This window comes from Carcharhinus amblyrhynchos, chromosome 4 (assembly GCF_965287045.1).
Source record: "Carcharhinus amblyrhynchos chromosome 4, sCarAmb.v2.hapA, whole genome shotgun sequence".
In the NCBI taxonomy this organism is placed as follows: domain Eukaryota; kingdom Metazoa; phylum Chordata; class Chondrichthyes; order Carcharhiniformes; family Carcharhinidae; genus Carcharhinus; species Carcharhinus amblyrhynchos.
Window position 1 is genome coordinate 65123759 of NC_137327.1, and position 24958 is coordinate 65148716.

Genomic DNA, 24958 nt, shown 5'->3' on the forward strand with positions numbered 1-24958 from the left:
GATCCAGGGGAATGTCGTAAGCTGGATACCACCTTGCTCCATGGAATGAAACAATTGTTGATAGATGTTTTTGTGACTGGAAGGTTGCTTCCAATGGAGTTCTAATGGACTCAGTACCAGATTTTCTGTTTTTTATGGTATATATTAAAGATTTGGATGTAAACGTAGGGTAAATGATCAAGATGTTTGAAGATGGCATAAAAAATAACTGCACAGTACACATGAAAAAGAGTTGCTGCAGACTGAAGGACGATATCAACGGATTGGTCAAGTGGCCAGAATATTGTCAGATGGAATTCAATCCGGAAAAGTGCAATATGATCTATTTGGTGAGGTCAAGCAAATCATTGGATTACACAATACATGGGACAATACTGAGAAGAGCAACGTGGCCTTGGAGTTAGCATACACAGATCCCTGAAGGCAGCAGGACAGGTTGATAGGTGGTTAAAATGTCATAAGAAATCCTTCCATTTATAAGCTAAGACACAGAATATGAGAGCAGGGTGGTTTTGCTGAAACAATAGAAAACATTAGCCAAGCCACTAATTGAGTAATTTGTGCAGTTCTGATTATCTTGTTACATAAATGATATAATGGCATTAGAGTGGATACAGAGGAATAGACAAGGATGTTGCCAGGACTGGAAACACTACAGCTACGAGGAAAGATTGGATAGGCTGTGGTTGTTCATCTTGAAATAAAGGAGGCTGAGGAGAGATTTGGTTGAAATGTACAAAATAGTGAGGCGCCCACATAGAATGGATAGGTGGAGCCTATTTATCTCAGAAGCAAGAAAATGACAGGGTGGGTGGGGGGGTGGGGGGGCAGTCGGAGGGAAGTGGGGTGGAGGGGAGGGGTAGGGTAGAGTGATTGGCAGGAATTTTAGAGGGGAAATGAGGAAAATAATTTTCACCCAGAGAGTTGTGGAGGTCTGGAACTGACTGCCTGAAATGATAATGTAGGTGGACATCCTCAACATTCTCAACTCATTTAAAATATATTTGAATTTTGCAGCTGAAGTGCTGTAACCTGCAAGGCCAAATGCTGGATATGGTATTTATTTGGATGGCTTGTTTCTTGGTTGGTGCAGATACAATGGGCCTGATGTCCTCTCTCTGTACCATGAACTTTCCATATTTGTATCAGTTAGTCAGTTGTATCTCTTAGCTGTTGATGGGCAAATGTTGGTGGTTGGTGTTCAATGCAGCATTAGGAAAAATCCACTTTTGGCAGAAATAATACAAAATCAAAATCGTGGAGAGTGCTGAAAATCTGAAACGCAAACAAAAAAAAAGTTGAAAATGTTCAGCAGGTCAGGCAACACATGTTCTGATGAAACGTCACCTCGATCTGCAAGTCTCCACAGATGCTGCCCCACTTGCTATATATTCCCTGCATTTTTTGGTTTTATTTGGCAGAACTATTTGAGCAGCAAATGATACTGATTTAAAGAGATGGGTTGTAATCAGGCCCATCTGCTTTATTTGTTCTGTACAATAATATTTTCAGGTAATACACTCAAATTAGTGGAACCTTATGCCTGGGTCCTAACACTTCAAATTCTGGAACATCAGTAAATAGTAATTAATAAATAATACTCATCTTTAAATAACACACAAACCTCACAATTAATGACTGTTAGGACATTGTGCTGAATGACAAAAGTCAATGAGATTTGGTACAAATATGAATCTATACAGATAGGCAGAAATGACGTGTTAGTTTAGAGATTTATAGAAATTAGAGAAAGCAAAAGCAAAACCAACACATATTAATAAAAACTTTCACCTTTACATGCATCATTGTTCTCTCTAACTCAACTCAATTAGGTGGAGTCTCTTTAACACTGCTCAAGTACGGAGATTTGAACATTGATGTATGTGTTTGTATGAAGCTGCCAGTGGAAAATGCAACAAAAATGCAAATTGCTGAGGAGTGAAGATCAGAACTATATGCTGCTGAGGGTCCCAGTTGCTTATCTACAGACTGCTGTGAAGTGATGGCTCTAACTCCAGGTTTCTGAGGAGGAAAGTCCCATTGCTGCAGTGAGAGCATTGAGAGATAGAATCAAAATGAATGGGAGCAGTGCAGTGTTTGAGGGTTTTCATTACAGGATGCAGATTCTCCTGAGAGACCGACCTACAGGCTCAGGAGTGATCGATTGAGTGAACTGACAATGCAGCAAATCATCAGGCAGAAATCTAACCACAAAAATGGCAATCTGTTGGATAACCGAGAAGCCAACAGAGTGGATACACTTATGGCGACGATGAAGACAAAATTTCCCTGTCGCATGTTGTATAATGCCAAACCTGTTCACTAATTGTTCACAACTCTGTCTGATAATTGAACTCCAAGCCAGATATTATTGGGTCAACTTTAAAATGGCACATTATTCTACATATTTCAGTGGTATTTTGTATTTTGAAATAGGTTGAGATTTATGAGATGGAATATGAAACACGATTTGTCCTAGTGAAGGTGAATGAGCAGCTCTTGCTGTTATTTTACTAATTGAATGATAAGAACAATGGGATAAGTGAGCACACTCTTAAATTCCTCTCTGAATTTGTTCTGGGTCACAACATAAATACAAGTGTTGCTGCAGGAACTGAGGAGCTGGAGCATCGGCCCAATGTAAGCAATAACGAATGGAAGGCGATCTTTGAATAGCCGATCAATGATGTGATTTAATGTAATGCGTTCATGGATGGAGTACACAGCTTCTGTCAACCACAGCAATATAAAGCTTGCTGATATGCTGAAGAGCAGGATGATGGACTTCCTGCGATTCTCCACCTCTGGATCTTTGTTTTTGTCCTGCTCGTTGTGACCTCGCAGCCTCCTGCGGGCTTTATTCGCTAATGTAATATTCCTGACAGTGACAGCATTGAGCAGCAGGATCAGAATAAATGGGAGCAGTGGAGTTGTCACACGATGTAACAAGTCAAATGCTTTCCACAGGGGTGAGGTATAATAGCTGAATTTCACCATGCAGAACAATGGTATGAAAAAGAGATAAATAGCTTCATATCGAAAATACCAAGGGATGTTCTTCAAACAGCTCAGCCCTGTCACTGCTCCAATAACAATCACTGCAGTTCTCCAGGTGCAATATTTCATTTTCAGCTTCTGACAACAAATGGCCACAAATCGATCAAAGGTAAAACCAACTGTGAACCAAACAGAAAGATCTTTGGCTGCGTGAGTGAGACAGTCAATGAGACCACACAGGGTAATATTTTCTGTGAATGGATCATTGGTATATAGTGGAATAATTTGCTTCAGGATCACATCTGTGAGAATAACTGTCAGATCAGCTGATGCCATTGCCAGTAGGTAGCAGGTGATACAACGGGAGAGGCCACATTTTCCTCGGATCAAGATTAGAATCACCAAGAAATTAACTGTGAAAAATCAAAGAAAACATAGAATCAGAAAAGATATTCACCAGAATAACAAGAACTGACAAGATTTTAGAACATAGAACATAGAACACTACAGCACAAACAGGCCCTTCGGCCCACAAGTTGCGCCGATCACATCAATACCTACCAATCCATAGACCTATCTATAACCCCCAATCCCATTAAATCCCATATACTCATCCAGGAGTCTTTTAAAAGACCCCAGGAGTTCGCCTCCACCACCACTGACGGCAGCAGATTCCATTCACTCACCACCCTCTGAGTGAAAAACTTACCCCTAACATCACTTCTGTACTTGCTTCCCTGCACCTTAAATCTGTGTCCTCTCGTAGCAACCATTTCAACCTGGGGAAATAGCCTCTGAGAATCCACCCTATCTATTCCTCTCAACATTTTATAAACCTCTATCAGGTCACCTCTCAACCTTTGTCTCTCCAGGGAGAAGAGACCTAGCTCCCTCAACCTATCTTCAATAAGGCATGCCTCCCAATCCAGGCAACATCCTTGTAAATCTCCTCTGTACCCTTTCAATAGCTTCTACATCCTTCCTATAGTGAGGCGACCAGAACTGCGCACAGTACTCCAAGTGGGGCCTGACAAGGGACTTATAAAGTTGCAGCATTACCTCCCGACTCCTAAACTCAATCCCTCGATTAATGAAGGCCAGTACACCATATGCCTTCTTGACCACATCCTCCACCTGCAAGGCTGATTTAAGAGTCCTGTGGACCCGGACCCCAAGATCCTTCTGCTCTTCAACACTGCTAAGACTCCTGCCCTTGATAGTGTACTCGTTCATCCCATTGGTCTTGCCAAAATGGACCACTACACATTTATCCGCGTTGAAGTCCATCTGCCACTTCTCTGCCTAGTCTTGCATCCTATTTATGTCCTGCTGCAACTTCTGACATCCTTCCAGACCATCCACAACACCACCGACCTTCGTGTCATCGGCGAACTTACTTACCCATCCCTCCACTTCCTCATCTAGGTCATTTATGAAAATGACAAACAGCAAGGGTCCTAGAACAGATCCCTGGGGCACTCCACTGGTGACTGACCTCCATGCAGAAAAAGACCCATCCACAACCACTCTCTGCCTTCTGCAGGCAAGCCAGTTCTGGATCCACAAGGCCAAAGCCCCTTGGATCCCATGCCCTCTCACCTCTCAAGAAGTCTTGCATGGGGGAACTTATCAAATGCCTTGCTGAAGTCCATGTAAACCACGTCCACTGCTCTTCCTTCGTCAATGTGTTCAGTCACATTTTCGAAGAACTCAACTAGGCTCGTAAGGCATGACCTGCCCTTGACAAAACTATGCTGACTATTTCTGATCATGCTAAACCTCTCCAAATGCTTATAAATCTTGTCCCTCAGAAGCCTCTCCATCAGCTTACCAACCACTGAGGTCAGACTCACTGGTCGGTAATTTCCCGGGCTATCTCTGTTCCCTTTCTTGAATATAGGAACCACATTCGCAATCCTCCAATCCTCCGGAACCTCTCCCATCTCCATCGACGATGCAAAGATCATCACCAGGGGCTCTGCAATCACCTCCCTCACCTCCCACAGTCACCTGGGGTATATCCCATCTGGTCCCGGCGACTTATCTATCTTGATAGAATTCAAAAGTTCTAACACATCCTCTTCCTTAATATCCACATACTCAATCTTTTCCATCTGCTACAAACCTGTAGCAAAATCTCCCAGATCAGTTTCCACCATGAATACTGAGGCAAAGTACTCATTAAGCACCTCTGCCATTTCTTCTGGTTCCACACAGACCTTTCCCCCTTCACCTTTTATAGGTCCTATCCCTTCTCTTCTCATCCTTTTACTTTTCACATATTTATAGAAGGCCTTGGGATTCTCCTTAATCTTACCTGCCAAGGCCTTCTCATGACCCCTTCTGGCTCTCCTAATTTCCCTTTTAAGCTCCTTTCTACAATCCTTATACTCCTCTAGATCCTTAACATCTCCTAGCTCCCTGAACCTTTTGTACACCTTCCTTTTCCTCCTGACTAGGTTCACCACAGCCTTCGTGCACCACCGTTCCCGTGACCTACCAAAACCTCCTTGTCTCATCGGAATGTTGTCGTGCAGAACTCCAGACAAACATTCCTTGAATATCCGCCAACTTCCTTCTGTACTTTTCCCCAAGAATGCCTCCTTCCAGTTTATTTGTCCAATTAACTTCCTGATGTCTTCGTATTTCCCCTTACTCCAGACAAACACCCTCCTAGCCTGCCTGATCCTATCTCGTTCCAATGCAATTGTGAAGGAGATAGAATTATGATCACCATTCCCAAGATGCTCCCCTACCGAGAGATCCGTCACCTGTCCTGGTTCATTCGCCAGTACCAGGTCAAGTACGGCCTCTCCTCTCGTAGGCTTATCCACGTACTGTGTCAGGAAACCTTCCTGAACACACCTAACAAACTCCTCCCCATCCAAACCCCTTACCCTTGGGATATTCCAATCGATGTTTGGGAAATTGAAGTCTCCCATCACGACAACTCTGTTATTACTACATCTCTCTAAAATCTGTTTCCCTATCTGCACCTCAACTTCCCTGTCACTATTGGGCGGCCTATAGAATACACCCAGCAAAGTTTTTGACCCTTTGCTGTTCCTAACTTCCACCCATTTTGTGAGGAATTTATAATTTTTCTACTGCAATCAGGAAATAGTACTTCATCACCAGGCCATTTGTAGTTTTATTAAACAGAGTCTAATTCTGGACAATTGAGGTTAATACACAGGATTGGGCAATACTATCAAATTGAGATCCTTTGTCTGGGTCTGGCTATTATTGTGAAATGGAGTTTGATCTGCAGGCATGGGCTGTACCATCAAATGAATATTGATTCCCCATAATTGAAACTTCATATCAAATGACAGCTAAAGCACTGATTTGAAGATTATCGAATGGAGCCTGCTGTCTGGACATAGATAGTGCCATCACATGGAGAACTATTCACAATTTATATCAAATTACAGCTATTGTCCTCACCCAGACAGGGCTATCAAAAGGAAAATTACTGTTCAGAACTAGTCAATGAGTTTGCACAGGGACCAGTAAGTGCTGCTCAGTTTGCACTGTGAGTGCTGCCTTGCTGTATGAGAGTGCTTTTGGAGTTGGGTAGAAACAGGGAGTTCAAATGGTAAGTTGTAAGGAGGTAAGTAGTCATTAAACTTTCATTCAGGGCTAGCTAAATTAGTTCTTTAATTGGGAAGTTAAAAGCTACACTTCAGTTAGTGCATTCCTGAAAGAGGAGTCAGACCTCATGCCGATCTCCTCGTGAACCTGCTCCTGGGCCTGGCGAGACGCGCCATCAACAGGTCCAGGCAGCGGGCGATCGACGGGGCCATCCGTCCTGACTGTCTGCCCCTCTACTGCGGCTACGTTCACGGCCGGGTGTCCCTGGAAAGGGAGCACGCAGTGTCCGCGGGCACAGTCGAGGCCTTCAGAGCCCATTGGGCACCGCAGGGGCTCAGGTGCATTATAGACCCCAACAATCACATTTTGATTTGACGTGCGTTAAGTTTCCTTTGTACTTTTTGTTTCTGTTCGGGCTGTTCCCCCTCCTTTTGGGGAGCTGCCCCCTTTTTCTTTGTCCGAATGTAATTTAAGTTTGTTTACTTGGTTCGACCCAAAAGATCAAGCCAGTCCTCAGCTGGACCTCTGTCTGCCTAATTGTACAACTGGTTCAAACCAGTTCCAGGACATTGTAGGTAGAAACCTTTAAAAACAAAAGCCAGTAAATGTTGTTCAGTCTGCATTGTGAATGCTGTTTGCTTGTGAAGTTGGGTGGAAACAGGCAGCAGAGGCCATAAGGGAGAATGCTGATTGGTAACTAAATGTTATTCTTGTTTTTCTGAAGTTGACAATGAGTTTGGAGTTAAAAAATACTTAAACGTGACATCACAGGAGGGCTGTGATTTTGATTGGCTAATAGGGGGCTGTGCTAAATTTGAAAATCAATTTAAATTACTGGTTCAAAATTATGTTCAGACTGAGGTAATAAGGAGAAATTTAATTTAAAAATTTATATAAAACAGAATTAAAAAAACAAACTAAAAAACTAATTAAATAAAATAGAGATAGAGGGTCAGGTGATGTGTTGCTCATGCATGACATAGGACCTGGTGGACTCCATTCTGGTTCCCAGTGAGCATGTCTGTAGAAAGTATTAGCTACTTGAAGAACTCCAGCTCAGAGTGGATGAGCTGGATTCTGAGCTTTGGACACTGCAATATTATCCACTAGTTGGGTAGTGGATCCCAAGGAAAAGGAGGGAGCAGCCTGTGACAGCCTACTAGGGAACAGGCAGTTCTAGATTTGGTGATATGTAATAAAGCAGACTTTACTGGGGAACTTAAGGTGAAGGAATCCTTAAGGAGCAGTAACCACAATATGATAGAATTTACCCTGCAGTTTGAGAGGGAGAAGCTGGAATCAGAAGTAACAGCATTACAATTAAATAAAGGTAAACTCAAAGACATAAGGGAGAAGCTGGCCAGAGTTGACTGGAAAGGGAACCTAGCAGTGAAGACAGTGGAACAGCAATGGCAGGAATTTTGGGGGATTGTTTGGGAGACATAACAGAAATTCATCCCAAGGAGGAGGAAACATGCTAAGGGGAGGATGAGGCATTCATGGCTGATGAGGGAAGTCAAGGACAGCATGAAAGCAAAAGGAAAAGCATACAAAGTGGTGAGGATCAATGGGAAGCCAGATGACTGGGAAGCCCTAAAAGAGAGCAGAGCACAACTAAAAGAGCAATAAGGGGAGAGAAGATGAAATATGAGTGTAAGTTAGTTACTAATATAAAAGAATTTAGGAAGAATTTTTTTACTACATAAAGGATAAGAGAGTAAACATTGGATCACTGGAAAATGAGGTTGGAGAAGTAATGATAGGAAACAAAGAAATGGCAGAGGATGTGAATAGTTACTTTGCCTCAGTCTTCATGGTGGAAAACATCACTGGGATACCAGAGCTCCAGGAGAATCAGGTGGCACAGGTGAGTGCAGTGCCCATCACTAAGGAGAAGATTTGAGAAACTGAAAGGTTTGAAGGTGAATAAATTACCTGCACCAGATGGTCTACAGCCCATGGTTCTGAAAGAGATAGCTGAGGAAATTATGGAGGCATTGGTGGTGATCTTTCAGGAATCACTGGAGGCAGGGAGGCTCCCAGAGGACTGGAATGCAGCTAATATAATACCGCTATTTAAGAAGGGAGGGAGGCAGCAGATGGGAAATTATAGGATGGTTAGCCTGACTTAGGTCATTGACAAGATTTTAGAGTCATTTACTAAAGATGGTATTGCAGAGTACTTGAAAGTACATGATAAAATAGGACTGAATCAGCATGACTTTGTCAAGGGAAGGGATTTGTCTGACAAATCTGTTAGAGTTCTTTGAGGAAGTAACAAGAGTTAGATAAAAGATGTGATTTATTTAGACTTCCAGAAGGCTTTTGACAAGGTGCCACATAGGAACTGTTAAATAGTTTAAGAGCCCATGGTCTTAAGGGTAAGATCCTGGCATGGATAAAGGATTAGCTGATTGGCAGCAGGCAGAGAATAAGAATAAAGGGGTCTTTTTAATGATAGAACATAGAACATAGAACATAGAACATTACAGCGCAGAACAGGCCCTTCGGCCCACGATGTTGCGCCGACCAGTTACAAAAACAATGACCCACTAGCCTATACCAATCCCTTTTCGTCCATAAACCTATCCAGAGATCTCTTAAACGCCCCCAAACTAGACGCATTTACAACTGCAGCAGGCAGGGCATTCCAATCCCTCACCACCCGCTGGGTAAAGAACCTACCCCTGACATCCGTCCTGTAGCTACCCCCCCTTAATTTAAAGCCATGCCCCCTCGTGCTAGCTTTCTCCATCCGAGGAAAAAGGCTATCACTATCCACCCTATCTAAACCTCTAATCATCTTATATGTTTCAATAAGATCCCCTCTTAGCCGCCTTCTTTCCAATGAAAACAACCCTAAATCCCTCAGTCTCTCCTCATAGGACCTCCCCACCATACCAGGCAACTGATGATGACTAATAGTGTGCCTCAGAGATCAGTGATGGTACCACAACTTTTCACAATATACATTAATGATTTGAAAGAAGAAACTGAAGGCACTGTTACTAACTTTACAAATGACACAAAGATATGTAGAGGATCAGTTAGTGTTGAGGAAGCAGAAGGGCTGCAGAAGGACTTGGACAGGTTAGAAAAGTGGGCAAAGAAGTGGCAGATGGAATACAATGTGGAAAAGTGAAGTTATGCACTTTGGAAAGAGGAATGGAGACATAGACTGTGCCCTGGCCATCATTTTATACATTCACCCACTCCTCTACTTGTGTAGAGTGGCTGCAGTGTCTATTATCTTCAAGATACACACCAGCAACTCGCCAAATTTTGTTCAACAGCACCTTGAAAACCCATCCTTCCTTCAAGAAGGAAAAGGGCAGCACAATGTGAACACCTGCAAGATCCCCTGCAAACCACTCACAACCCAGACTTTGAACTATATCCAGTATTCCTTCCTATCAGTGGATCAAAATCCTTGAATACTCCTCCTAACAGCATTGTGGATGTACCCACACCTTATGGACTGGTGGTTGTTTGAGAACGTAGCTCAACACCAACTTCTGAATGGCAATTACGAATAGACAATAAATGTTGGCCTTGTCAGCAACACTCAGATCCATCAGCAAATAAAAATATAAAAGGAAGATATTTATTTCAGTTAGAAAGTTAGACCAAGAACAAATCATAAAATAATTTTAAATTACGGAAATTGAAAAAGTGCTTCACAAAATGTGTTGGGGAAATCTATGATATTCTTCCCTGAAAATGCTGTGATCAAGAGACACATCGGAAATTGTCATTTTGTTTCATGAGTTTATTAATACATGTAAAGATATTTGAAACTTAATTTACTTAAATTAGTTTAAAGAACAGTAATCATTGGCTAACTAATAGAAAGCAAAGAGTGGGGGTAAATGGGGGTTTTTCTGGTTGGTGAACAGTGACTAGTGGTGTGCCTCAGGGATCAGTGGTGATCCGCAACTGTTTACGATTTACATAGATGATTTGGACCAAGTGTAGTGTGTCAAAATTTGGAGATGACATTAAGATTGGGGTCAGAGCAAAGTGTGCCGAGGATGCTAAAAGTCTGCAAAGGGATATAGATAGTCCGAGTGGCCGAGTGTCTGGCAGATGGAATACAATGTTGGTAAATGTGAGGTCATCCATTTTGGTGGAAATAACAGCAAAATGGAATATTATTTAAGTGGTAAAAAATTGCTGTATGCTGCTGTGCAAAAGGACCTGGGTGTCCTTGTGCAGGAATCTCAAGGATTGGTTTGCAGGTACAGCAGGTAATTAAGAAGGCAAATGGAATCTTGTCCTTCATTGCTAGGGGGATGGAGTTTAAAAACAGTGAGACTATGTTGCAGCTGTATAAGATGCTGGTGAGGCCACACCTGGGGTACTGTGTATAGTTTGGTCTCCTTACTTGAGAAAGGATATACTTGCATTGGAAGGGGTGCAGAGGAGATTCACTAGGTTGATTCCGGAGTGGGAGGGGGTTGGCTTATGAGGAAAGACTGAGTAGACTGGGGCTGTACTCATTGGAATTCAGAAGAATGAGGGGAGATCTTATAGAAACATATAAGATAGAAGCAGGAAGTTGTTTCCACTGGCGGATGAAACTAGAACTAGGGGGCATAGCCTCAAAATAAGGGAAGCAGATTTAGGACTGAATTGAGGAGGAACTTCTTCACACAAAGTGTTGAATCTGTGGATTTGCTGCCCAGTGAAGCAGTTGAGGCTACCTCATTGAATGTTTTTAAGGCAAGGATAGATAAATTTTTGAACAGTAGATGTTATGGTGAGTGGGCGGGTAAGTGGAGCTGAGTCCACAAAGATCTTATTGAATGGCAGAACAGGCTCAAGAGGTCAGATGGCTTGCTCCTACTCCTAGTTCCATGAGCCAGAAACCAGGGATTGACTATTACAATCTTCTAATAGAGTCATGGTTGAAAAGAAAAGCAGAAGAGTTGATTCAGAAAGAAATTCGTATGGACTTAAATATACAAGTTACCACATTCAGCCACCAATTGTATAGCACCCCTGATACACTCACTTCCACCTTCTTCCATTGGGAAAAATAGACAAATGTCTGAAAACACATAGCAACAGACTCAATAACAGCTAATTCCCTGCTGCTATGAGACTTTTGAATTGTCCTGTCATATATTAAGCTAATCTGTCTCTTCACCCTACCTGTAACTGCAACACTATATTCTTCACCCTATCATTTTCATCTTCCCTGTGTACTTTATGAATGGTATGTTTTGCCTGTAAGGCACGTAAGGAACTGTCCTTTAAATGGCATCCCAGTACATAGAAACATAGAAACCCTACAGTGCAGAAAGAGGCCATCTGGCCCATTGAGTCTGCACTGACCACAATCCCACCCAGGCCTTACCCCTATATCCCTGCACATTTACCCGCTAATCCCTCTAACCTATACATCTCAGGACACTGAGGGGCAATTTTTGGCATAGCCAATCAACCTAACCCACACATCTTTGGACTGTGGGAGGAAACCTGAGCACCCAGAGGAAACCCATGCAGACATGAGGAGAATGTGCAACCTTCACACAGACAGTGACCCAAGCCAGGAATCGAACCCAGGTCCCTGGAGCAGCAGTGCTAACCACTATACTACCATGCTGTCCCATGTGACAATAAATCAAATTAAATCATTGCAAATTAAACATTGTTCATTCCAATGAGTGAGATTGGTTTAGGTAAATAAGCTCAACTGATAAATAATTTGGGGACAGAGGCAGCAGAGAGAAACTATATCATAGTCACTTAAGTGAAATACCATGCAGCAGGAATCATCTGATTAATCTGAATTCCATCCTCTGCCTTAAGCACCCATTGTCTCTATCAGGTGGTTGCACCAAGTGTCATCTAAATAACATGCCATATTTTAGGCAAAGAAGAGGGAAGGCAGAATTTTCCATTTTCTTATTGAGGATTTGGCAGGCTATTTTATAAAAGGTGTGGGTGGCACAGTGGCACAGTGGTTTGCACTGCTGCCTCACAGCTCCAGGGATCTGGCTTCCATTCCTGGCTTGGGTTACTGTCTGTGTGGAGATTGTATGTTCTCCTGTGTCTGTGTGGGTTTCCAACAGATGCTCCGGTTTCCTCCTGCAATCCAAAGCTGTGCGGATTAGGTGCATTGGCCATGCTAAATTACTCCTTAGTGTCCCAGGGTGCATAGGTTAGAGAGATTAGTGGACTAAGTATGTAGGGTTACAGGGATATGGCCTAGGTGGGATTGCTTTTGGTGCAGACTCAAATGGACTTCTTCTGCATTGTAGGGATTCAATGACTCTATGAAAATAGTCAGAACAATAGAATCGCTACAGTGCAGAAAGAAACTGTCAGAAAGAGCATCTTACCCAGGCCGTCCCCTCTGCCCTATAATGCTGCACATTTGCCATGGCTAATCTAGCTAATCTACACATCTTTAGACTGTGGGAGGATACCAGAGTACCTCACCCAGAGGCACCCTATGCAGACATGGGGAGAATAAGCAAACTCCACATAGTCACCTCAGGCCAGAATTACACCCGGGTCTCTGACTCTGTGGGGCAGCAGTGCTAACCACTGTGCCACCATGCCATTGTTGCATTTATATGATGCATTACAACAACTTGCTAAAACTTCTGCCACAGCATCTCCAAAATTTTCAATGACTACCACCCAGAAGTACATGGACAGCTGAACACCAGCACCACAGATTCCTCTATATATGTCATCTTGACTTGGAGACGTGTGACTTATCTTTTTTCACTCCAGGTTAAATTCTTGGAATTCCCTACCCAACAAAGTTGTGGAATCACTTTTGGCACATGATTTCCCAGAGCTCAAGAGGCAATTTTATCACCTTGTCAAGGATAACTAATAAATTCTGATCTTCCTGTGACACCCATGTTCCAATAATGAATGTAAAAGAAAAGCTAGAACTTCATAGAATCCTCCAGTGCAGATAGAGGCCCTTTGGCCCATCGAGTCTGCAACAACCACAATCCCACCCAGGCCCTACCCCCATTTCCCTACATATTTTACCCACTAATCCCTCTAACCTATGCATCTCAGGACACTAAGGGGCAATTTTATCATGGCCAATCAACCTAACCTGCACATTTTTGGACAGGGAGGAAACCGGAGCACCCGGAGGAAACCCATGCAGATACGAGGAGAATGTGCAAATTCCTCACAGACGGTGACCTGAGCCAGGAGTCAAACCCAGGCCCCTGGAGTTGTGAAGCAGCAGTGCTAACCACTGTGCTACCATGCCACCTGGTATAGCTGGATCACAGAACTAACCAGGGTATAACTTGCAATGAGAAATGTTAAGAAATTTAAAATGATCAACAAAAATACATTCCATTGAACAAGCAAAAACTATGGAGAAAGAGACATTCCTGACTCTTTCAGATCTTATAGATCAGTTTAGTGTTTCATTTTACATTTGTTTAGATAAAACTTCCAATAAATCTGTATTTGGTTGTGAAGGTAACTGGTAACTCAGAAGACTAAGGAAATACGGTATGTCAGCTACGACTCTCACTAACTTTTATAGGTGCATCGTAGAAAGCATTCTTTCTGGTTGGATCACAGTTTTGGTGTGGCTCCTGCCCAAGACCGCAAGGAACTACAAAAAGTCATGGATGTAACCCAACCCATAACGCAAACCAACCTCCCAGCCACTGCCTCTGTCTACACTTCTGCTGCAGCCAGCATAATTAAAGACCCCACGTACCCGAACATTGTCTGGTCCACCTTCCTTTGTGAAAAAAATACAAAAGTCTAAGGTCACGTAGCAACTGACTCAAGAACAGCTTCTTGCCTGCTGCTGTCAGACTTTTGAATGGACTTAACTTGCATTAAGTTGATCTTTCTCTACACTCAAGCTGTGACTGTAACATTACATTCTGCACTCTCGTTTCCTTTTCTATGTACGATATGTTTTGTCTATATACCGTGCAAGAAACAATACTTTTCACTGTATGTTAATAGGTGTGACAATAATAAATCAAATCAAATCAAATAAATAAATTCCACACTAATTGCTAAACACTAGGCACACAGCTGATTCCTTAACTGAAGTATTCCAATGAAGTTTTGTTTTATAGGATTACTGTCTACCATAATATCAGTTTGGGTGTCCCCGTTTCAGACTCCCTTCTTCAAGGACCTGGTGATATATGCAGAGCAATACAAGAATGAGACACTGACAGCAGTTCTACTCGCTGTTTTGTTCATTTTGCCATTGAATTCATTGGCTTCCATATTGTTTGAATATGAATCCTTTCATCTACACAGGAATTTCACCAGGGGCTCCAATAAAATCCCAAGGAAGTTACAAACACATTTTAGAAATACATTTGGAATGAGCGATGGATGATTTTAAAAACACTCCTCTGATCATCACGGCGAAGGCTGCTCTCCAGCTACATCAGGGATTATTCGTGAGAGAAGAGGCAGAGTGACAGAATGGAGAATCACGCGGCAGCAGAGTAAGGGATAAAGAGACACAAGGAGAGAGAAACACATACAGCGAAATACATCCAGAAGCACAGCAAAGAACGATAATTACAGTGAGATTCGTACAACGAGAGAGAACGAGAAACAAAAACTGAAGAAGAGAGAAACAGTTTGAGCGCAAGATAGATACCGAGACAGACACAAGCGTGAAAAAAAAATTCAATTTGGACTGTTCATCTCAACCAGTTCATCACAACATCATAATTTCAACATACTGGGGTTTGGAGCATGGGGAGTGGTATTGGAGAGGCAGAAGATAATTTGACAGAATATTATTGCAATTCTTACTATCTGTTGATTCCAGAAATTCAATTAAAGCACTGCAGAGACAGATGTTCTATAGGTAGAACTCAACGAAAAGCACAGACTGAATATCAAGTGCGCCAGTCAGCCACAGTTTGTTGCAGTCAGTGCGGTTCTCACATTCCGCCATAAACCTGGAGCCAATGCTCGGACAGTATCAGAGATTATCAGGGAAATCGAAGAGACAGCAACACTTACAGACTCGCATTAATACAGTCTGTGTAAGTGAGTTGGGTGGCAATCGGGAATGTAGCATTCTTTGGACAAGCGGGACATTAGCAATCAGATGAAGGCAACAATCTTCCATTATCAGCAAGAGCAGCAACATAGTCACTTACCTGGGATAGCGACAGCAGCAAGAATAGGGTAGAAAATCTTCCGTACCTGTCTAAGTTCCATGTCAGGAATAGATTAATTCTACAGTCTGTAACTCGCACTCCGACTCAGTCCCGGACCCACCCTCAACTGCAAACCCGTCTCAAGCGACACTTTGAGGGAGGCTCCTATTTCTAGAGGGGAGCAAAGTCCCCATGGGACACGGAGATGGGGGCGGCGGCGGGAGGGGGGGAAGGGGTGGTTACATCGTATTTCGTATTCTTCACAATCAGTTACACACATAAGATTGGCAGCCACTGTCAAGGGTATTGTATAATATCATACGTTAATCTATATACAAAAGATGAGAAGTCTTGCGAAACTTAGTCATTAAACTAATGTCAATGAAGTCAGAACATGATCATCTTTATATTCAAGTGAGTAACTGTTGCACAATTAAAAGTAGAAACGTAAATAATTAAAGATCCTTCAAAATATAGGTTCATGATATTAATAACAGGAGGGGCAAACACCTCTTACTGAATCCTGTTAAAAAAAACATGTTGTTCGAACAGAACCCGGCTCCTGAAATCCACAAACACATGTTGGCACCATGCAATCTGGATGAGGGTTGAGTCATTAAAACACGAAGAGGCTGCAAGATAAAAAAAAATCCTGGTAAAGAGACACGCTGTCATCAATAATGGACCGTTGCAAACCAGTGTGACGTTCCGAATAGAGAGAGATGGGGCAGGAGAGAGCTGCCGTGCATTTACAGCAAGAACAAATACAACACAGAATAAGAGAGAAACAGAGAGAGACGGACAGAGGCAGAGAAAAGAGACCAAGTATGCCTAGTTTGGGGGCGTTTAAGAGATCCGTGGATAGGTTTATGGATGAAAGGGGATTGGTTTAGGTTAGAGGTTCATTGTTTTTCAACTGGCCGGCGCAACATCGTGGGCCGAAGGGCCTGTTCTGCGCTGTAATGTTCTATGTTCTATGTTCTAAGACAAACAAGAGACAGAGACTGAGAAAAACTATAATAAAGGGAGACAAAGAGGACAGAGAGAGATGGACAGTGTGTGAAATAGACGGGAGGGACAGAAAAACAGAGCGATAGACATTGAGGCTCATATAGATAAATAGACGGACGGGCAGACGGGTGGACAGTGCGACACAGAGACAGATAGAAAAGGAGAGAGGGGAAGAGGGACACGTCACAAATTATCACAGTTCAAATCAGGCATATCATAGCCTCACCCTACATTTTCGCTGGTGAAGAATTGCAAATCACTGTGATACCAGCCATATTGTCACTATCCATTCGGAATCTCACGCGTACTGTCAGAGGAACATTTCGCTGGGTTTATCATTTAGCCCTGGAGTCTGTTCCACGATTCGATGAAACGATGATTATATTTGTGACCTAATTTCAGTTGCAGATTTGTTTCTTATGTTTTAATACGTTTGGTCAATAAAATCTGAAAATGCCAGATTTAAAATTAACAGCTGATCAACATCTACTACAATTGACTTTATCAGCGGGCTAAGGAATTTCGGCATGCCCGTGGCTGTCACCAATTTTTATAGATGAACCACAGAAAGCATAAATTCCAGATGTATCACAGCTTGGTATGGCTCTTCTCTGACCAAGATCGCAAGAAACTACAAAGGGTTGTGAAGTAGCCCAGTCCATCACGCAAACCAGCCTCCCATCTATTGACCCTTCTACATTTCCCGCTGCCTCAGAAAAGCAGCCAGAATAATCACCAACTCCATGCACCCCCACATACACTCTTCCACCATCTTCTCTCCGAAAAAAAAGATACAAAAGTCTGAGTTCACCTACCAACCCATTCAAGAACAGTTTCTTCCCTGCCACCATCAGATTTTTGAATGGACCTACCTTACAATAAGTTGATCTGTCTCTATACCCTAGCTATGACAATATATACACTATATTTTGCACTCCGCCTTTACATCTCCCCTATGTCCTCAAAATGCATGCTTTGTCTGTACAGCACAGAAGAAACAATACTTTTTACTGTATGACAATACATGTAATAATAAAAATCAAGTCGAACAAATCAGTAAGAGACTTGAAACCCTTTACCCCCGCACCTCCCCCCCCCCCCCCCCAACTTTGTGCTGGAAGTTTTCCCCAATTGCACTCCCAAAAGCTTTTTTGGAAAATTGCATTCATTGGATGTGGGCATAATTGCCCACATATTTATTGGCAATATTTAATTGCCCTTGACAAAGTGGTGGTAAGCTATTTCCTCGAATGGCTACAGTTCATGTGGTGTAGGTACACCCACAATACTGTTAAGGATAGAGTTCCAGGATTTTGACATAGTGACAGATAAAGGACTGGAATATAGTTGCAAGTCAAAATAGCATGTGGTTTGGAGGGAACTTTGGAGGTGGTGTTCCCTTGCACCTGCTGCTCTTGTCCTTCTGGATGGCAGAAGTCGTAGGCTAGGAAAATGTGGTCAAATGGAACTTGGTGAGTTGCAGCAGTGCATTTTTTGGATGGCACACGTGGCTGGCAATGAATATTGGTACTGATCGGAACAAATGTTGAAGATAGAATCCTTACAATGCAGGAGGAGGTCATTTGGCCCATCAAACCTGCATCGACCACAATCCTAGGCTCTAAAATGCTGCATGGTATGTGGCGAACTACTTGAGTGTTGTCGGAGGTGCACTCATCCATGGTCCATGTTTGATTCTGGCCTTGTGTGACTGTCTGTGCAGAGTTTGCACATTCTCCCCATGTTTGTGTGGGTTTCCTCCAGATGCTCCAGTTTCATCTGACTGGAAAATGACGCAAAAGTGTTGAAAAATATGTAGGTTAGGTGGATTAGCAGGGTAAATACATGAGATGACAGGGATAGCACTTGGATAGGATACTCTATTGGCGAGATGGTGCAGACTTGATGGGCTGAATAGCCTCTTCTGAACTGTTGTGGGGGCTGCATAGTGGCACAGTGGTTAGTATTGCTGCCTCACAGTGCCAGAGACCCATGTTCTATTCCTGGCTTGCGTCACTGTCTGTGTGAAGTTTGCACATTCTCCGTGTGTCTGTCTGTGTTTCCTCTGGATTCACCGGATTCCTCCCACAGTCTGAAAGACATGCTGTTGGCATTGACCCGAACAGGTGCCAGAGTGTGGCCGCTAGGGGAATTTCACAGTAACTTCATTGCAGTGTTAATGTAAGCCTTACTGATGATTAATAGATAAATGTTAACTTTCTGTTTTTATGAAGGTTTTGGAGAATAAGGAGGTGACTGTCTGCAGAACTGACAGCCTGTGACCTGATCATTGGCAATTGCAGGTTTAGGACAGTTTCTGGTCAATGGTTACTCCCATGATGTTGATAGTGGGTGATACAGAGATGGCAATGCCATTGAATATAAAAGGAAGATGATTAGATTCTCAATTGTTGGAGAGGTCATTTCCTGGCACTTCTCTGGCAAGGCTACTTGCCCCTTATCAGTCCATGCCTGAATACTGTCCAGGTCTTTCTGCATATAGACATGGAATTCATCCGTATGTAAGGAGTCATGAATGGCACTGAATATTATACAATCATGAGTGAACATCTGCAGTTTTGCCCATATGATTGAAGAAAGTCAGGGATGAAACAAATGAAGATGTTTTGACCTAAGATATTACACTGAGAAATTCTTGCAGTTATTGCACAGGACTAAGATGGTTAATCTGCAGCAACAACCATTTCACTCTGCGAGGGATATCCCACTGTTTCCAATTGATTCCAGTTTGTTACGGCTCACTTGGTCAAATGCTGTCTTGAAATCAAGGGAATCACTCTCTCCTGATCTCTTAAGTTCAGCTATTTTGTCTACAATTGACCAATGTTGTAATGATGTCAGGAGCTGAGTGACCCTGGCAGAACCCAAACTGAATGTCAGTGAGCAGGTAGTTGCTTAGTAAGCGGTGCTTGATAGTACCATCCACAACATTTTCCATTGCCTTACTGATGATGGAGAGTAGATCAATGGAGCTGCAATTGGCTGGTTTAGATTTGTTTTGCTTACTGTGGACAGGACATACCTGGGCAATTGTGCATTTTGTTGGATAGATGCCAGTCTTGTAGCTGTACTTGGCTTGGTTAGAGGTGCATTCAGTTCTGGCGGACAGATCTTCACAATTATTGTAGAACACTGTCAGCGCTGGCACCACTCCAGATCCAGTGCCTTCACCCCTTTCTTGACATCAATTGGAGTGAATCAAGAATGACATCTATGATGCTGGGGACCTCTTGAAGAGTTGAAGATATATAATCCACTTGGCACTTCTGATGGAAGATTGTTGCAATTGCTCTGGCCTTGTCTTTTGCACTATGTTGGGCTCCCCCATCATTGAGGATGTCATATTTGTGGACCCTCTGCTTCCAATTACTTGTTGAATTGCCTATCACCATTCATGATTACAAGTGGCAGGGTTGCAGAGTTTACACTTAATCCATTGTCTGGGGGATCATTTATCTCTGTCTCTTGTTTGATGCAAATAATCTTGTGTTGTAGCATCACCTTGAACTTGTGTCCACTTGTGACTGACCCTTAAACCATGGGGAATAGCTCCTCCTTATCCATTCTGCCCATGCCCCTCATAATTTAGTACACTCTCAGTTGTCCCTCAGTCTTTATGACACCAGTGAAAACAACTCAAACCATCCAACCTCTCTTCATAACTGTTCTATCCCAGGCACCCCTCCAGAGCAATCACATCCTTTCTATAATGTAATGATCAGAACTGCACACAGTACTCTAGCTGTGGCCTTACTGAAGTTCTGTACAACTCCAACATGACTTCACTGCTTTTGCAATCAATGCCTTGATTGGTAAAGACAAGTGTCCCGTATTCCTTTTCTACTAACATGCCCTTCTACCTTCAGAAATTTATGGACAAACATGCCAAAGTCCCTTTGTTTCACATAATTTCCTAGTGTCATGTCATTCATTGAATACCTTCTGGTCAAATTACTCCTTCCAAAATGTATCAAGTTGCACTTTGCAGGGTTCTTGTAGACCATGACACTCAACCTGACTGTTCACCACATGGTGAATAACTATGTAATCCGCATACTTACCCCCACATCTATGCCATTTATATAAATGATGAATAATAGGAAAGATCAGCTCAGATCCCTGCAGTATACCACTGGATACTGGCTTCCAGTCACTAATGCAACATTCTGTCACATCCTCTGTCTCCTACAACTAAGCCAATTTTGAATCCAGCTTACAAATTACCGTATATCCCATGGTAATTTGTCTTCTTTATAAGTCTCTCATGTGGGAGCTTGTCAAAGGCTTTGCTGAAATCCATATAAACTATATCTACACACCTCTTCTCATTGATATACTTATTGAATCATAGAATAGAATCATAGAATTCCTACAGTGCAGAAGGAGGTTACTTGGCCCATCGAGTCTGCACCAATCACATACCCATACAGGCTCTATCCCTTATTTACAATGGCCAATTCACCTAACCTGCATATCTTTGGACTATCTTGTCTGAACACATTGGATTTTCTTGAATATCCTCAGATTTTGCATACTTTTACCAGCCAAAGCTTTCTCATATTGTCTCTTTGCTTTCCTACTTGCTTTCTTAAGCTCCATTTTCTATAATTTCTATAATGCTTTCTATAATTCACTATTGCTTCCATTAATTTGCTCCACTTTATGGGCGGCATGATAGCATAGAGGTTAGCACTGCTGCTTCACAGCTCCAGAGACCTGGCTTTGATTCCCGGCTTGGGCCTGTGTGGAGTCTGCACGTTCTCCTTGTGTCTGCGTGGGTTTCCTCCGGGTGCTCCGGTTTCCTCCTGCAGTCCAAAGATGTGTGGGTTAGTTTGATTGGCTATGCTAAAATTGCTCCTTATGTGAAGTTGTACGAATGAAGTAGTGGCATGATGGGAAACTTGGTCAAGTATTTGCTACAAAATAAGGAAAACTGACTTTGCATAAGACATGAATAAGACCAGAGAAGGTCAAGTTATGCCTGACCTCTGTAAGACCTGATAAGGCTGACTCCACATAACTTAGGGCTGCAGGAGTGAGGTGAGATAAGGTCAGAAATGACGAAGTCATCAGCCTTCTTCTGTTCTATCAAAAGGACAAGATAAAGGTAGCAATGATGAGACAAAGAGTTTTAGGAGGTCAACAGGTTGTACCATTTTTTATGACATTACTTATGATGCCACTATTTGATCAACTTCCTGAATAAGCTCGGGTTATGCAAACTGATAATGATTATGTATAAATACTGAACTGGTTCTTTATTTAGGGCTGACTTGGAGAAGAATTAGCAAGTCAAAATGACGGCTTTCTGAACTCAAGTTTTTGCCAGTACTGCATGCAGTGTTTTGTAAATAAAGACAAGTTATTTTGTTGGAAGAACTTTGTTGAGTCTCTCTACCACAGTCAAGAAGCAGGAAAATTTCCACTTCAACACTTAGTATCCTGAGATGCATAGGTTAGAGGGATTAGCAGGTAAAATATGTAGGGATATGGAGATAGGGCCTGGGTGGGATTGTGGTTGGTGCAGACTCGATGAGTTGAATAACCTGTTTCTGCACTGTAGGGTTCTATGATTCTATGATTCACTTATATCTGCTAAAAGCCTTTCTGTTCCTGAATGTCTTCTGCACTCGTTATTGAAGCATGGTTGATCCCTGTCTTGATGATGATGATAAATTGGGGAATTTGCCCAGCTATAAATTTATAGATTGTGGTCATATACAATTTTGTTGCTGCTGATGGCCCACACGATTAGCGATGCCTGATTTTGAATTGTTCAATCTGTTTGAAGTATATCCCATTTATCATGGTGTTGGTACCACACAACAGGATGAGGTGTTCAATCCAGCCAATACCGTGATGCACAAATGTATCTGTGGCCTGCAGGTTGGTGAGGATAAAGTCATGAAGGTTTTTTGCTTTTGTTGGTTCCCTCCCCATAGTCGATTTGCTATGTCATTTAGGACTTGGCAACTCCATTATTAGTCATTCTACCAAGTCAAACTTTTTGAACAACATTGAAATGTCCCATTCAGAGCCCATTGTGTGCCTTTGTCACCATCAGTGCTCTCTTCCGAGCGATGTTCAACATAAAAGAGTACTGCTTTATCAGTTGAGTGGGAACGATAGGACCAATAGGAAATTTCCTTGCCTCTTTTTTGACCTGAAAAAATGGGTCTTGATGGGATGGTGCAAATTCAATGTTGTGGATTCCTACAACAATTCCCTCAGAATGTGTACTATTGTGCCATCACCTCTGATGAGTCAATCCTGCTGGTGGGACAAAACAGACCCAGGAATCATGATGGTCATGCCTGGGTTTTTATCTGTAAGGTATAATTCTATGAGTATGATGATGACTATGTTAGGCAGCTACTTAACTAGTTTGTGGGGCAACTCCATTAATTTTGGCACAAGATCCCAGATGTTAGCAAGGAAGACTTTGTAGGGTCACTAGGGTTGAGTTTTTCATTGCCATTTCTGGAAACTAGGTCGATCCAGATGCCCAATCCAGTCTCTTTCCTTTTAAACTTCATAATTCTTTGATACAACTGAATGGTTTACCAGGCCATTTCAGAGGGCATTTAAAAGTCAACCACATTACTGAGGGTCTGGAGTCACATATAAGTCAAACCAGGTAAGGTTGGCAGTTTTCCTTCCCAAAAATCCAAAGTCCGTAAAGTCCAAAGACCATGCTAAATTACCCCTTAGGGTGTTACGGGATGTATAGTTTAATGGGATTAGTAGGGTAAATATGAGAAGTTACGGGGATAGGGCCTAGGTGGGATTGTTGTCAGTGCAGACTCAATGGGCCAAATAGCCTCCTTCTGCACTGTAGGGTTACTATGTTTCTCTGTCTCTAAAGGGAAATTGTGAACCAGATGGGTTTTTACAACAATCAAGAATTATTTCATGGTTCTCATTAGACTAGAATATAATTCCAGATTTTTATAAATTGAATTTAAATTCCATTAGTTGCATATGTGGGATCTGAACCAATGACCAAAGAACATTATTCTGGGCTTTTGCATTACTAGTCCAGTAATATTACCAAGACACTATCGTTTCCCCACAAATAAGTTTATTCCATAGTCACAGATTCCACAAAGAGCAGAAATAGTTGCCTCTAACTGCCCTAGAAATTTTCCTTCATATCTTGAAAACATGGATCAAATGATACCCTTAACATTCTAAAATCCTGAAATGCTAACATTGGGCCCGATTTTACCATTTTGATTCCTAGTGCTGAATCTGGGCGCAATTCAGATCCGACTTGGAAAACTGCTCTCAAACGCCCCCATTGGTACTTAGCCTGAAAAATAATTGCAAGTCTGAAATACGCTGTAGCCGGGCCTTATCGCGCTTGAAATGCTACAGCTCTGATTGGGAGCTTTCAATTGCGTATACGCAGCGAAAAAAAATTGAAAAATACACGCCTGTCACATTGCTCTCAAGCGCTTTATCCGCCCGAGACCAAAAAGCGGGAATGATGGCCCCCACAGACATTTCCCCATCCCCACAACATAACTGTCCCCCTTATTGACCCACCCTCCCATTACCCAGACCGATCACGACCCTCTGCCCACCTTCCCCTCTGCCGATCACCAGCAGCATGGAAGCGGTTCCACCCCTTCACCCCCTCCCCACCCCCCAACAATTGCCTGCAGAGTGGCAGCATTCCCCCGTACACTTCCGAACAGAGATCCATCTGACCTCCCTACTGCCCCTACCACCAGAGAAAGATTGAGCCTCCCTCCTCCCCCCGCTCCTTGCACCCCCCCCCCCCACCTCACCACCAGAAAATCATCTGGCCTTCCTCCCCCCATCCCCCACAAGAAAACTATCTAGCCTCCCTCTGCCCCACCAACCAGAGAGTGATCTCACCTCCTACTACCATCCCCCTCCCCCCCACCAGAGAATGATCCTCCCTTCCTCCCCACAACCAGAGAATGATTGTGCCTCCCTCCTCTACCCGCGCCCCCCCGCATCACCGGAGATACATATAACCTGCTTCCCTCCTCCTTCCCCCACCAGAGAGCGATCGGGCATCCCTTCTCCCTCTGTCCCACCAGAGAATGATCTTTACCAAGCATGTCGTTTCATGCCAAATCTGGATGGGCGAACACAATGGTAAAAGGGGAATTGCTGGTAAAGTTGGGTGGACAACCCATTAATTCAATTTAAATGCATGTAAA

At 42.8% G+C, this 24958-nt stretch overlaps 1 protein-coding gene across 1 annotated transcript; it reads right to left on the minus strand.

Moving 5' to 3' along the window:
• Positions 1–2505: 2505 nt before the first annotated feature.
• On the minus strand, positions 2506–15792 carry LOC145341716 (putative G-protein coupled receptor 139). Its single transcript, XM_080186582.1, has 2 exons — positions 15732–15792; positions 2506–3410 (listed from the first exon to the last, which is right to left on the minus strand). The coding sequence occupies exons 1-2, from the start codon at positions 15790–15792 to the stop codon at positions 2506–2508; spliced, it is 966 nt and encodes a 321-aa protein (XP_080042708.1).
• Positions 15793–24958: the final 9166 nt, after the last annotated feature.